The sequence below is a fragment of the Salmo salar genome, chromosome ssa15 (genome assembly GCF_905237065.1).
Source record: "Salmo salar chromosome ssa15, Ssal_v3.1, whole genome shotgun sequence".
NCBI lineage: Eukaryota > Metazoa > Chordata > Actinopteri > Salmoniformes > Salmonidae > Salmo > Salmo salar.
This window is the reverse complement of record NC_059456.1, coordinates 83,036,923-83,053,364: the sequence shown is the minus strand read 5'-3', so window position 1 is coordinate 83,053,364 and position 16,442 is coordinate 83,036,923. Positions and strand designations below refer to the sequence as shown.

General features: G+C 40.2%; 1 protein-coding gene across 2 annotated transcripts in view; it reads left to right on the top strand.

Annotated features, from left to right (window-relative positions):
• The first annotated feature begins 9,032 nt into the window (after window positions 1–9,032).
• Window positions 9,033–16,442, top strand: part of chchd6a (coiled-coil-helix-coiled-coil-helix domain containing 6a) — a 75,673-nt gene continuing 68,263 nt past the window's right edge. The window contains exons 1-2 of one of the 2 annotated variants that reach the window (XM_045695189.1): window positions 9,033–9,320; window positions 14,905–15,001. In XM_045695189.1, the coding sequence (XP_045551145.1) occupies window positions 9,237–9,320; window positions 14,905–15,001 (181 nt within the window). In that variant the 5' untranslated portion in view covers window positions 9,033–9,236. The remainder of the gene's footprint in view (window positions 9,321–14,904; window positions 15,002–16,442) is intronic. The other variant, NM_001141562.1, reaches the window with a different exon arrangement.

Sequence of the window (16,442 nt, the reverse complement as noted above, 5' to 3'; positions counted from 1 at the left end):
GAACGGTAGTGTATATATGTGATGGAATGTGTAGGCATTATGGACAGTATGTGGATAGAATATATAGTATATTTGAAGAATACGTGGATAGAATAGTATATGTACAGCAATAGTTGAATAGGATAGACTTGAGTAGAATACAGTATATACATATGAAATGGGTTAAACAGTATGTAAACATTATTGAAGTGACCAGTGTTCCATTATTAAAGTGACCAGTGTTCCATGTCTATGTACATAGAGTTTGGCAGCAGCCGATAAGGTGCAGAGATGAGTAACCATGTGGTAGCCGGCTAGTGACTAAGTTCAGGGCAGGTTACTGGGTGTAGGCCAGCTAGAGACTGCTATTTAACAGTCTGATGGCCTTGAGAAAGAAGCTGTTTTTCAGTCTCTCTGTCCCAGCTTTGATGCACCTGTGCTGACCTCGTCTATGAATTTGAGAGTGGATACATTTCTCCAGGCCCATCCCTTAGCTTTTTACCAAAACAGAGGTGGGGTGACCGCTTTGTTATTGTTTCAATGAAAGACTCTAGCTTTAATTGGTACAATGGAGTGCATTGTTAGTGTGTCCTCCTCAGAGTCATCGAGACGCCTGTGACTGATCAAACTATTTATACATTACAATTCCATTGAACACCCTCACCGTAAAAATAAATATCTCAGAGCTAACGGAATAATGGAAAATGGATATCAGGGTTGATATAAACACACATATACACAGCACATTTCCAAAGAGGGGCCAAGCGTACTCACAATACCCTGTGTTGTATGGAAAGCCCCCTGGAGATAGCCGACGTCTGGAAAAGGTAAGAAATCTCTGCCTTCTCCTGTTTGAACTGCACGCTCAAACGAGGACTTAGCCTAAATATTTCCACTGAGAGAGACGGCAGAATGTTATCACATGTGGAGGTTATATACACACCCTCACGCATATGCACAGACATACACACCTACATGCCCTTATACACACAGACACACACATGCACCACATGAATAGACACACACGCATATACACACAAACATCCCTGTAACACAAACATTACTCCACATTTGGATATAGAGATGTGATGACAGCATATGGGTATACCTGAGACCTTTACTCAATCAGAGAAACAGTAAATCATCTCCAGCTCAGATATAAAACGGAGGGGTGCATAAGAACTGAGACAGGTATCGTCTTCTGACTGGTTCTACCTTGCGTGCCACTATGTCATTGTCTCTGTAACATGGAGAAATGCCTGACAGAAAAAACAAGAAGAACCCTGTCTCAGAGTAGAAAAAGGGAATGAACGAAGGAGAGAAGCAGGGAGAAAAAAAGTCTCCCCAAACAGAACCAGATGGAGGGTGTGGGGGCGCTCTTTGATCTCCTCTACTCTGCCTGATTGATGTTGCACATTTCATTTCCTTGTCAGGGATGTGACATAATGTTTCGGCCACTATTTTCTCTTTTTTACTAAATCTCTCTTTTTTCTGCAGTGGTAACACACCAAACAATGAAAAGACTGACCATTGAAATCAAACATGCTGGAAAAAGACAACTTGACTGGAAATAGTTGTGAACGCTCCAGTTCTGAACCCTCCAGTTCTACTCGTAATGAAGCAGTTCACAGCCAACGTGTCATAATAAGACACAGTGAAACTGCTGTGTGTGAGGGAACATGTCTGTTATAGCATGGCTGACATCCACCGGAATGTTCTATACTTTAGCTATGACCTCAGTCCACATCTATTCTAATTCAACAAGAGAAATGAGCAGTAGTAAAGCAGAGATCTCCAATGGTGTAACCCAAAGCTTTAATGATGACTGCAAACACACTGCTTTAATATCTAATTTCCCGACAGGTTATTTTGGACTCAGAATTGCTATTTAATAGATCTATTATACGGTGGTGAGTGAGTTATGACTCTACACAGGGTTTTTTCAATTATTCTTACAATATTTTGTGTGTGAAACATTGGCAGCCTTGAAGAAAAACTCCATTGCATGTTAAATTCGTATTATTTTCCCACATGCCAGATACTTTGAAATAACACTCAAACCAATCCCAAAGAATGGAAGCTAACAAAGTGATGAATTGCACAAATTCCAACAGGGATACTTTCCCCTCCCTCCTGTCACACAGGCACCCTTCACCCCACTGCCCAAAGCTGTGGGACACCCCCACATCTGGCCTCCATTTCCTCCAGCGAAGAGACACTTCCTGTGGGCAGGGTTTGAGGGGGAAAGGGACTGCATGTCTAATGTTTGGATATGCTGAGGGTGCAGCAGGGGCAGAGGTGATATAGATTTGGACACAGTTCAGGGTCAGAGGGGTATCAACTAATGTTATGGTTAGAGCAGGATGGGCTTGGCCTGGATAAGAGACGGTTGCAGTAAAGAATATTACTGAAATCTCATTGTCTCCTTAACATTTTTAAAAGTTTCAAAATATCAGTCTACAGTGACAGACCATTATTGGTTGCAACTTTCTCCTAATATTTTAGTAAATGTAGAGCAGTGTTGTTTGATAGAAATACAGTAACATTTACATTTTAGTCATTTAGCAGACGCTCTTATCCAGAGTGAATACATACATTTCATGCATTTTTTGTTGTTGTACTGGCCCCCCGTGGGAATCGAACCCACAACCCTGGCGTTGCACACACCATGCTTTACCAACTGAGCCACAGTAAGACATCAAATGTAACACTGTGTAAATTAAACTACTGTATAGTAAACAGTATATACAGCTAGTAGGAATATTTAGGCATCTAAGACATCTTACGGCCGTTCTAGAGACCTGTCTTAGAGTAAATCCATAAAAAGTGTCCTTTATATCTGACATTGCTTGAAAAGCGGTGGGATATTTGTTTTGAAGTTGGCTCTTGTAAACCCCCCCCCACCTTATGTTCGAAAAAGACTCTGTTTCTTTACTATTCCAAGATGGGGGCTTTAGAATGCTTTTTTATGGATAAAGTTCATAATCCCCAAAAATATGCCGGCCTACTGATTCTAAGGATTGACAAATTATAATTCTCTCTTGCTCTCTACCCCCACCCCCTCTCTCTCTGCTACTGTGATGGCACACTGTGGTATTTCACCCAATAGATATGGGAGTTAATCAAAATTGGGTTTGTTTTCAAATTCTTTGTGGATCTGTGTAATCTGAGGGAAATATGTGTCTCTAATATGGTCATACATTTGGCAGGAGGTTAGGAAGTGCAGCTCAGTTTCCACCTCATTTTGTGGGCAGTGTGCACATAGCCTGTCTTCTCTTGAGAGCCAGGTCTGCTTACAGCCGCCTTTCTCAATAGCAAGGCTATGCACACTAAGTCTCTACATAGTCAAAGGTTTCCTTAAATTGGGGTCAGTCACAGTGGTCAGGTATTCTACCACTGTATACTCTCTGTTTAGGGCTAAATAGCATTCTAGTTTGCTCTGTTTTTTTGTTAATTCTTTCCATTGTGTCAAGTAATTATCTTTTTGTTTTCTCATGATTTGGTTGGGTCTACTGTAATTGTGTTGCTGTCCTGGGCCTCTGTGGGGTCTGTTTGTGTTTGTGAACAGAGCACCAGGACCAGCTTGCTTAGGGGACTCTTCTCCAGGTTCATCTCTCTGTAGGTGACGGCTTTATTATGGAAGGTTTGGGAATCACTTCCTTTTAGGTGGTTGTAGAATTTAACGGCTCTTTTCTGGATTTTGATAATTAGCGGGTATCAGCCTAATTCTGCTCTGCATGCATTATTTGGTGTTTACGTTGTACATGGGGGATATTTTTGCAGAATTCTGCATGCAGAGTCTCAATTTGGTGTTTGTCCCGTTTTGTGAATTCTTGGTTGGTGAGCGGACCCCAGACCTCACAACCATAAAGGGCAATGGGTTCTATAACTGATTTAACTTATTTTTAGCCAGATCCTAATTGGTATGTCGAATTTTATGTTCCTTTTGATGGTATAGAAGGCCCTTCTTGCCTTGTCTGTCTGTCTGTCTGTCTCTCCCTCGTTGTCTGATTGAAAATTGCTACAGTATTTTGGAGAAAAGGGTGCAATGAAATGAATAAAAAAGTGGTGCCTCTTCAAAGCCCAGCATATTACCAGGAGTTTAAAGTTACCTGTGGTGCCAAAGGAGTTTTAATATGCACTGGGAAATGGCACACGCCCTCGCAAGTCAGGCTCTGCCTCTAAAGGTAAACCAATCTGCCTCTTAATAACTAAATGGCAATTTATAAATTACAACTCAAATCTCTGCCACAATAGCACCAAATGATTCTCTCCAAACACACTGTAGCACAGCAAAGTCAAGTCCCAGTCCAACTCTCCAGCAGAGGATGCCAAAGGCACTATAGTAGTGAATTAGTAGTGGGTGGCTAGTGGCCTGGAATGTTTTTGGGGTACTCTCCCTGACATAGGCCACCTGTGTGCTCTCTGATGGTGTCAAGTCAAGTTACCTCGATATTCCTCTTTACTATTTATATAAATAATATTGGTTTATCTGCAAAAACCTGTAACATTCATCTGTATGCAGATGACACTGTTATGTATGGTATTTCCCCAATGTCTGACCAGGCTATGTTGGAGCTGTAATCTGATGATGTTGCCTTGCAGAAAGTCCTTGTTGATTTAAATTGGTACTTAATGCAGGAAAAACTACATGTATGCTGTTTTCTAATTCTCATAGAAATATTTTAGATGGCTTCCACATTTATGCATTGGATGGTTCTTTCATTGAGCAGGTTCCCACCTATAAATATCTGGGCTTTTGGATTGACAATCATTTGGAGTTTAAAAAGCATACAGATGAGCTAGTTAAGAAGCTGAGATTGAAAGTAGGCTTATTTTATAGAAATAGATCATGCATCTCCCTAAACAGCAGGAAGCAGATTGTACAAATTTCCTGGCAGTTCTTGACTATGGTGACATTTGGATGCCGTCTACCATTGCGCCCTTTGCTTTATCACATGCGACAGGTTTAATATGCATCACTGCATCCAGTTTCAAAAGGTGGTCTGGTCCTCATTGAAGTCCCGTAGATCACTTCATTATCCCCTTGTTGTTTACAAATCTCTACTACACAATATTCCAACCTACCTCACTTTACTCTTAACATTTTAAAATATGAGACACCAAACCCTTTCACAGGTCTCAAGGTTCACAACTTTCGACATTCCACTAGTACGTACCGATAAAAGGTAAATTCACCTTCAGTTTTAGTGCCTCCAATTTTTGGAATAGCCTACCAAACTCCCTACATCTTGACACTCTGGTGCCTCTTGGCCAGTTTAAGACTTTAATGTTGAATGAATTTAATGAGAATCACAACTGTTTTGATTGAATGTAAATAACTGTACTTGTGGTGTTTGAAGTTGTAAGTGTTGATTCTGTAATTTGTTGTTTACTTTTATTTTTATTGATCATTTTGAATTTGTTGTATTGTTGTCCTCGGGTCACCATTGTAAATGAGACCCTGGTCTCAATGGGTTCCCTGAATAAATAAAAGTTAAATGTCAACATCCAAGATACAATTAATTGCATGAAAACAACAGTATGTTTATTATTTAGCGTTACATAACACCTTGAATTTTGTTATCATTTTGAGGAGAATTTTAATCTGCAATATTCCATGATATAAGGTTGGGTTCAATTCCATTTAAATTCCTGTCGATTCAGGAAGTACACTGAAATTCTTCAAATTCTTGGAATTTGGTTTACTTTCTGAATTGACTAGAATTTAAATAGAATTGACCACAACCACCGACAGGTGACGTCACTCCTACGCAACGCTCATCCCTAAATCAGTGCAGGCGGAATCGTCGCACGATCTGATGTAAGACAATGTCCCAACTCTGCTCTGTCTGTTGTTTGTTATCTAGGCCATACGTTTTAGTCATGCTGTATGATCACATGAGATGTCATCTCCCCCCCCCCCCCCTTTCCTTAGGAACAATAAAGGAGCGATAGAGATGTGCCTTTTGTTAAGTAAATCACATGATAAATGAGCTGAAAAGGAGACTGAAGTATGACTTTAAGCCTGCACTGAATTCTGTGTTGGCTTGTTTTTAGCTGTCCTAACTAAACTAAACCAAAAAAATAGAGACCTCTTCTTATCCGCTGTTGACCTGGCTTAAAACTTGTAATTTTCCACCACTTCTGTAAAAACACAAAACAAAAAACACAAATTGGGAGACACTGGAATTGTAATTTAAAGTGAAGTGTTTACAGTAAACACGCTAAGATGGGGGACATGTTTGTATGTACAATACTGAGTTCACCCATCTTACATTGCAGTTAGTAGGCCAGGCCTACAGCACATGTGAATATTAGATACTTTATATTTATATTTGTATCAGGGACAAGATTAAACAAACATGTGTGATTTGTAATTGTATTTGAAAATCAGTTCACTTTAGATTCATACACAATGAACAGCTATAAGGCTATGATATTGTACTTTGTGAATTGATTCAAAGTGGTTGTTGAGGAAAGACTTGATCTTCGGGGGAGACACAATGCTGAATGTTTATCTTACAAATAAACAGTGGTGGAAAACAAATGTCATACTTGAGTAAAAGTAAAGATAAAGTACATGAATAGAAAATGACTTAAGTAAAAGTGAAAGTCACCCAGTAAAATATTACTTGAGTAAGTCTAAAAATATATGTTTTTAAATGTACTCATGTACAGTGGTCTTCAGTTGACATACTTGAGTAAAAGTAAAAAGTAAAAGTAAATGCTATACATCAAATGTCTTATATTAAGCAAACCAGACGGCACAGGGGCACACTCCAACGCTCAGACATAATTTACAAACTCAGTATTTGTGTTTAGTGAGTCTCCCAGATCAGAGGCAGTAGGGATGACAATGCGTTATATTGATAGGTGCATGAATTGGACCATATTGCTGTCCTGCCTCAGCATTTGAAATGTAACGAGTACTTTTGGGTGTGAGGGAAAATGTATGGTAGAAAAAAGTACATATTTTCCTTAGGAATCTAGTGGAGTAAAAGTAAAAAGTACAGATACCCCAAAAAACAACTGAAGTAGAACTTGTATGAAGAGATATCCAAGGCTTCAGAAGACTTAACCTGTATAAATTAAAAGAGCAAAATTATGTCTGTCCACAGTTCAAATGTTGAAGTCAGTAACTTAGTAGGACAGAGGGTGTGAAAGAGATGACTCTAACAATGCTTTCCAGGAATAACATCCCATGAGGCCCCACTCTGAAAGGTCAAAACAGTTTAACAGTTGTCACTTTCACATGCTGTACCCATCTTCAATTAGAACAACAAATCGACCTTGACAAACCAGCGTAAATACACTGAACATTGTCAAAGACTCCAGTCACCCAAGTCATAGACTATTCTTTCTGCTACCGCACAGCAAGCAGTACCGGAGCGCCAAATCTAGTTCCAAAATGCTCCTTAACAGCTTCTACTCCCAAGCCATAAGACTGCTGAACAATTAATCAAATGGCCACCTGGACTATTTACATTGACCCCCCCACACCCCATTGTTTTTACACTGCTGCTATTTGCTGTTTATTATCTATGCATAGTCACTTTACCCCTACCTACATGTACAAATTACCTTGACTAACCTGTACCCCAGCATATTGACTCGGTACCGGTACCCCCTGTATATAGCCTCATTATTGTTATTTTAATGTGTTAGCTTTTATTTTATTTTTTACTTTAGTTTATTTAGTAAATATTTTCTCAACTCTATTTCCTGAACTGCATTGTTGGTTACAGGTTTGTAAGTAAGCATTTCACGGTAAGGTCTACACGTGTTGTATTCGACGCATGTGACAAATTGATTTGAACACAAATATAAATGCAACATGTAAAGTGTTGGTCCCATGTTTCATGACCTGATATAAAATATCCCAGAAATGTTCCATATGCACAAAAATCTTACTTCTCTAAAATTTTGTGCGCAAATTTGTTTACATCCCTGTTAGTGAGCATTGTATCCTTTGTCAAGATAATCCATCCATCTGACAGGTGTGGCATATGAAGAATCTGCAGAGGAGTATTTCTGTCTGTAATAAAGCCCTTTTGTGGAGAAAATCTCATTCTGATTAGCTGGGCCTGGCTCCCTTGTGGGGTCTTCTTGGCTCCCAAGTTGGCTGGCCTATGTCCTCCCGGGCCCACCCATGACTGCGCCCCTGCCAAGTCATGTGAAATCCATAGATTAGGGCCTAATTAATTTATTTCAATTGACTGATTTCCTTATATAAACTGTAACTCAGCAAAATCTTTGAATGTTGCGTTTATATTTTTGTTCACTAAACATTTCTCACACTAAAAGGACCTGGCAGGCAAAAATAATCTCTTAAAGGGACATATGCTGGTGATTGTCCTAAGGCTACAATGTACTAAAACTTCCAATGAAGAATAATCACATTTGATTGTTAACCTATGGTTGCCTCAATGTTCTCTGTTGATTTCAGAAGAGCAAAACAGACATTCATCCTTATGAAAGCCCTTTTACAAAAAGTCCCACTGTACCATACAAATCACCACACCCTGTCTCAGGGATGGTTAACTCTGGAAATTCCTTTTGTCTCTACTGAGTTAGGAAATCAGCTTTTAGTTTTCTTGCACCTTATTTGTGGAACAATCTTCAAAATGTTCTTACATTTTATGTTCTGGTTTTTCTAGGCCAATTCAGAAAGCTGACTGAGGACCTTATTGCTGATTAATGTGTTTGTTTTTTATGACCATATTTTTCTTTCTGCTTGCATTTTGTATTTATATTTTCATGTGTGTATTTTCTGTCATTTATGTTACTCAGGGCTCATCTATAAAAAATACCTTGGTCTCAGCATGACTCCCTGATAAAATGAAGGTTAAATAAATAGAAAATGATTAAGTAGGTACCCCTCGATATGACACACTGGTTTCTGTCTTCCAACCTATCTTGCCCTACAAAACACATATTGACAGCTCATGGCCTGCGTATTTTGCAAAACTTTGTGCACAGTGCCCTCTACTGACATATCACGTCGGAAATCGCATTAAAACAAATTAAACTACATTTCCCCTTAACCTTTCGGTAGCACCTCGAACGTCCACACATTCCATTGGATCACATCACATTCTCGTCCTATGGCGTCCGAGAATTACAAACCCATCCATTTATATTCAAATTCGTATGAATCGTTCTCGTATAGAGATTCAATCTGTCAAAAATAGCTGTCAACAGTGGGGAAGTGAACACCATTTTCTACCATTTGGAAGACTATTTGGACGATAGAGATGGGATCTGGTCAAAGTGCGACCAGGAAAGTGTCTTTTGGAGTGGATGATGAGGACAGAGTACGGGTTCTTCGTGGAGTAAAGGTAACATTCTTGGCTGCTATCATAATTCTAACTAGCTAGCTAGTTACACTAACGTTAGCAAGGTGGTGTTCAAATGTGTCACCAGCGTGAGACGAATGTTTCAATTTAATAGCTATTTGTCTAACTGGTACAATAGTATTTGATCCAATGGCTGTGAAAGGATGCTAGCTACATGTAGTGAGTGATGCTGCCAGACTAGCGCAGCGATGCCACCCCTATGTCTGTCACCTTGTATGAACTGGGCGAGGTTAATAACGTTAGCTAGCTAGGACATACGTGGTCATATAAAATGAGCCATTTAGGCGGATGTATGCAGGAGAAGAAACATGTCATCACAGCAATGTATGTTAGCTAACTAGACATAATCTCGAGGCCTACTGTTCTAGTGGTTTACACTATAAGCCGATTGGGTATGGTAGCCAGCTAGTGACTAGCCAGACATCTGCAGGTAGGATCATGTTGACCAGACCACTCGCGCGAATGTTGATTTTGTCCACCCACACCAGACGCGATCAGGACACGCAGGTTGAAATGTCAAAACGAACTCCGAACCAACTATATTAATTTGGGGACAGGTTAAAAAAAGCATTTAAACATTTATGGCAATTTCGCTAGCTAATTTCTCCTGGGATATAAACATTGGGTTGTTATTCTACCGGAAATGCATAAGGTCCTCAACTCCGACAATTAATCCACAGATAAAAGGGTAAACCAAATTCGTTTCTAATAATCTCTCCCCTTCAGGCTTCTTCTTTAGCCTTTATATGGCAGTTGGCAACCAATTTAAAGGCGCATTACCACCACCAACTGGACTGGAGTGTGGACAAATTAGCTAGCAATAGGACAATAGCAAGCTAGCTAGCTAAATTACAATACATGTTTAATCAAATCAAAGTTTATTTGTCACGTGTGCCGAATACAACAGGTGTAGACCTTACAGTGAAATGCTTACTTACAGGCTCTAACCAATAGTGCAAAAAAGGTATTAGGTGAACAATAGCTAAGTAAAGAAATAAAAACAACAGTAAAAAGACAGTGAAAAACAGTAGCGAGGCTATATACAGTAGCAAGGCTATAAAAGTAGCGAGGCTACATACAGTCACCGGTTAGTCAGGCTGATTGAGGTAGTATGTACATGTAGATATGGTTAAAGTGACTATGCATATATGATGAACAGAGAGTAGCAGTAGCGTAAAGAGGGGTTGGTGGGTGGCGGGACACAATGCAGATAGCCCGGTTAGCCAATGTGCGGGAGCATTGGTTGGTCGGGCCAATTGAGGTAGTATGTACATATGTACATGAATGTATAGTTAAAGTGACTGTGCATATATGATAAACAGAGAGTAGCAGCAGTGTAAAAGAGGGGTTTGGGGGGGGGCACACAATGCAAATAGTCCGGGTAGCCATTTGATTACCTGGGGTAAAAACTGTTGAGAAGCCTTTTTGTCCTAGACTTGGCACTCTGGTACCGCTTGCCATGCGGTAGTAGAGAGAACAGTCTGACTGGGGTGGCTAGGGTCTTTGACAATTTTTAGGGCCTTCCTCTGACACCGCCTGGTATATAGGTCCTGGATGGCAGGCAGCTTAGCCCCAGTGATGTACTGGGCCGTACGCACTACTATGCTTTTCAACCTATCCCCAAATTAATATAGTTGGTTCAGAGGTCGACCGATTATGACTTTTCAACGCCGCTACCGATTATTGGAGGACCAAAAAAAAAGCCAATACCGATTAATTGGCCGTTTTAAAATGTATTTGTGATAATGACAATTACAACAATACTGAATGAACACTATTTTAACTTAATATAATACATAAATACTATCAATTTAGCATCAAATAAATAATGAAACATGTTCAATTTGGTTTACATAATGCAAAAACAAAGTGTTGGAGAAGAAAGTAAAAGTGCAATATGTACCATGTAAAAAAGCTAACGTTTAAGTTCCTTGCTCAGAACATGAGAACATATGAAAGCTGGTGGTTCCTTTTAACATGAGTCTTCAATATTCCCAGGCAAGAAGTTTTAGGTTGTAGTTATTATAGGAATTATAGGACTATTTCTCTCTATACGATTTGTATTTCATATACCTTTGACTATTAGATGTTCTTATAGGCACTTTAGTATTGCCAGTGTAACAGTATAGCTTCCGTCCCTCTCCTCGCTCCTAACTGGGCTCGAACCAGGAACACATCAACAACAGCCACCCTCGAAGCAGCATTACCCATGCAGAGCAAGGGGAACAACTACTCCAAGTCTCAGAGCGAGTGACGTTTGAAACGCAATTAGCGCGCACCCCGGCTAACTAGCTAGCCATTTCACATCGGTTACACCAGCCTAATCTTGGGAGTTGATAGGCTTGAAGTCATAAACAGCGCAATGCTTGAAGAATTGCGAAGGGGTGCTGGCAAAACGCACGAAAGTGCTGTTTGAATGAATGCTTACGAGCCTGCTGGTGCCTACCACCGCTCAGTCAGACTGCTCTATCAAATATCAAATCATAGACTTAATTATAATATAATAAACACACAGAAATACGAGCCTTAGGTCATTAATATGGTCGAATCCGGAAACTATCATCTCGAAAAAGAAATGTTTATTTTTTTCAGTGAAATACGGAACCGTTCCATATTTTATCTAACGGGTGGCATCCCTAAGTCTAAATATTCCTGTTACATTGCACAACCTTCAATGTTATGTCATAATTACTTCAAATTCTGGCAAATTAATTCGCAACGAGCCAGGCGGCCCAAACTGTTGCATATACCCTGACTCTGCGTGCAATGAACGCATGAGAACAGACACAATTTCACCTGGTTAATATTGCCTGCTAACCTGGATTTCTTTTAGCTAAATATGCAGGTTTAAAAATATATACTTCTGTGTATTGATTTTAAGAAAGGCATTGATGTTTATGGTTAGGTACAGTCGTGCAACGTTTGTGCTTTTTTCTTAAATGCGCTTTTGTTAAATCATCCCCCGTTTGGCAAAGTTGGCTGTCTTTGTTAGGAAGAAATAGTATTCACACAGTTCGCAACGAGCCAGGCGGCCCAAACTGCTGCATATACCCTGACTCTGTTGCAGAGGTGACACATTTCCCCTAGTTAAAAGAAATGTATGTTAGCAGGCAATATTAACTAAATATGCAGGTTTAAAAATATATACTTGTGTATTGATTTTAAGAAAGACATTGAAATTTATGGTTAGGTACACGTTGGAGCAACGACAGTCCTTTTTCGCGAATGCGCACCGCATCGATTATATGCAACGCAGGACAGGCTAGATAACTACACATGGTTGATGATATTACTAGTTTAACTAGTGATAATGATCGATTGATTTGTTTTTTATAAGATAAGTTTAATGCTAGCTAGCAACTTACCTTGGCTTCTTACTGCATTCGCGTAACAGGCAGGCTGCTCGTGGAGTGCAATGTAAAGCAGGTGGTTAGAGCGTTGGACTAGTTAACCGTAAGGTTGCAAGATTGAATCCCCAAGCTGACAAGGTAAAAATATGTCGTTCTGCCCCTGAACAAGGCAGTTAACCCGTCATTGAAAATAAGAATGTGTTCTTAACTGACTTGCCTAGTTAAAAAATATAACATTTTTTTTTTTTTTTATCGGCAAATCGGTGGCCAAAAATACCGATTACCGATTGTTATGAAAACTTTAAATCGGCCCTAATTAATCGGCCATTCCGATTAATCGGTCAACCTCTAGTTCAGAGTTGATTTAGATTTTTCAATCTGCATGTCCTGATCGCGTCTGGTGTGGGTCGACAAAATGAACATGCGTGCGATGTGAGAGCGGTCTGGTCAGCATGTAACGCGATCGTGGCAAAATACATTTAGACATGCATGTTATTTAATAATTTCATCCAAACTGCTCGCGCGCATCAAAGAGCGTCTGCGTAGTCAGGCGCTAAAATAGTTTTGGTTATATTTTTTGATGCTTGACGCGCTGAAAGTCCCGCCTCTCCCATCTCCTCATTGGTTTTTAGGAACATATACCCACATGGGGGATTGAAAGATGAACTGAGGTCCACGCTCCAGTCCAATTCGTGGTGGTAATTCACCTTAAAGTTGGTTGCCAACCGCCATATAAAGTCCACAGAAGAAGAAAACTGACAGAGGAGAGATTTCTAGAAACGAACTAACTGTAAACGTCCCCTTTTATCTGTGTATTTATTCTCGGAGTAGAGAACACGCACTCAAAATGGGTCAAAATTCTACAAAGAACCAAGAAAAAAGGACCTTGTGCATTTCAGGTAAAATAACAACCCGATGTTTATGTCCAAGGACAAATTTGCTAGCAAGCTAATGACTATGACTATTGTAGCTGGAAACGGCTGAGTTTTTATGGAATATCTACATAGGCGTACAGAGGCCCATTATCAGAAACCATCACTCCTGTGTTCCAATGCCATGCTGCGTTAGCTAATCCAAGTTTATCATTTTAAAAGGCTAATTGATCATTAGAAAACCCTTTTGCAATTATGTTATCACAGATGAAAACTGTTGTCCTGATTAAAGAAGCAATAAAACTGGCCTTAGACTAGTTGAGTATCTGGAGCATCAGCATTTGTGGGTTCGATTACAGTCTCAAAATGGCCAGAAACAAAGAAATTCCTTCTGAAACTCGTCAGTCTATTCTTGTTCTGAGAAATGAAGGCTATTCCATATGAGAAATTGCCAAGAAACTGAAGATCTCGTACAACGCTGTGTACTACTCCCTTCACAGAACAGCGCAAACTGGCTCTAACCAGAATAGAAAGAGGAGTGGGAGGCCCCGGTGCACAACTGAGCAAGAGGACAAGTACATTAGAGTGTCTAGCCTGAGAAACCGATGCCTCACAAGTCCTCAACTGGCAGCTTCATTAAATAATACCCGCAAAACACCAGTCTCAACATCAACAGTGAAGAGGTGACTCCAGGATGCTGGCCTTCTGTTTCGTCCAAATCAGATGTTGGGTACTATATTTAGTATCATCTGAATCCTATAAATTAAAATAGGCAATTTGGGTGCAATCAATTATCTTAATTTCTCAGAGATCAAATAAAAGTTCAACAAAATAATGTTTCAGGAATGCCAATTTTACCTCTAACTACAGAAACGGATTTCAGAACAATCTCTGATGGTGGGTGTCATAGCTTGCTGAAATGACATGGAATGACTCAGCTGTTAAATTAGAAAATCTTGCGCCTGCTCAGCTGGGCACACACACTCATTGCAAACTGTTGAACCTTTGCACCTGCTGTCTGCCCTACGGGGAGTTTAGTCTAGAATAGACGTTGCCTTGTAAAATAAAAAAAGTATCTTCTTGCTATTGATCAGTTTCTCTGAACTTATATCAACACATTATCATTGTCAACTAGTGAATAGAGTTTGATTATGGCATACAAAGGTTTTAAGAGTAACACATTTTTCAAAATTATGTGACGTACAACTACTGATAAACCCTTAACGAATCCTTTATAAATTGTAAATAAAGAGGTTACTGAAAAATGACAAAATAAATCCCAAGGGTTTTCGGAGATATGTTAGCCTTAATGCTAATCTTCCCTCTCGTCACTGTTTTGTTCAGCTGTCAGAGGATGTTCTCCAGAGGATGAGGGGAGCAGGTCCTGCCAACCAAACAGCAGACCTCAAACCACCGCCCCCCACCAGCCCCACGAAAGAAAGTAAGCTAATTTACCACCTCCACTTTTCAGTCCTGCTCAACTCTTTAGGACCCAACATAACAGAAAAAATGTAATAGCTGATGATAAATCTGTTTCACACAAGTAAGTGGGTTTTGAGACTTGAATGTACAGCCTCATCAACCAGAGTAGGTGACACACTTTACTAACGGGTCACAATAATACACCAAGGACATACAGTGCCTTTGGAAAGTATTCAGACCCCTTGACTTTTTCTACATTTTAAGTTACAGCCTTATTCTAAAATTGATTTTAAAACTTTTTTTCCCTCATCAATCTACACACAATACCCTATAATGGCAAAGCAAAAACAGGTTTATAGAAATGTTTGCTAATTTCTTAAAAATATAAATATCACATTTACATAAGTATTCTGACCCTTTACTCAGTACTTTGTTGAAGCTCCTTTGTGATTTACAGAATCGATTTACAGAATGTGATTTACAGAATCGAGTCTTTTTGGGTAGGACGCTACAAGCTTGGCACACGTGTAGTTCTTCTTTGCAGATCTTCTCAAGCTCTGTCAGGTTGGACGGGGAGCGTTGCTGCACAGCTATTTTCAGGTCTTTCCAGAGATGTTTGATCAGGTTCAAGTCCGAGCTCTGATTGGGCCACTCAAGGACATTCAGAGACTTGCCCCGAAGCCACTCCTGCGTTTTCTTGGCTGTTTGCTTAGGGTTGTTGTTCTTTTGGAAGGTGAACCTTCGCCCCAGCTCTGGAGCAGGTTTTCATCAAGGATCTCTCTGTACTTTGCTCCGTTCATCCAGTCCCTGCTGCTGAAAACATCCCCACAGCATGATACTGCCACCACCATGCTTCACCGTAGGGATGGTGCCAGGTTTCCTCCAGACATGACGCTTGGCATTCAGTCCAAAGAGTCCAATCTTGGTTTCATCAGACCAGAGAATCTTGTTTCTCATGGTCTGAGAGTCTTTAGGTGCCTTTTGGCAAACTCTAAGCGGGCTGTCATGTGCCTTTTACGGAGGAGTGACGTCCGTCTGGCCACTCTACCATAAAGGCCTGATTGGTGTAGTGCTGCAGAGATGGTTGTCCTTCTGGACGGTTCTCCCATCTCCACAGAGGAGCTCTGGAGCTCTGTCTGAGTGACCATCGGGTTCTTTGTCACGTACCTGACCAAGGCCCTTCTGCCCCGATTGCTCAGTTTAGCCTGGCGGCCAGCTCTAGGAAGAGTCTTGGTGGTTTCAAACTTCTTCCATTTAATAATGATGGAGGCCACTGTATTCTTGGGGACCTTCAATGCTGCAGACATCTTTTGGAACCCTTTCCCAGATCTGTACTGAGACACAATCTTGTCTCGGAGCTCTACGGACAATTCCTTCAACCTCATGGCTTGGTTTTTGCTCTGACATGCACTTTCAACTGTGGGACCTTATATAGATGGATGTGTGCCTTTCCAAATCAT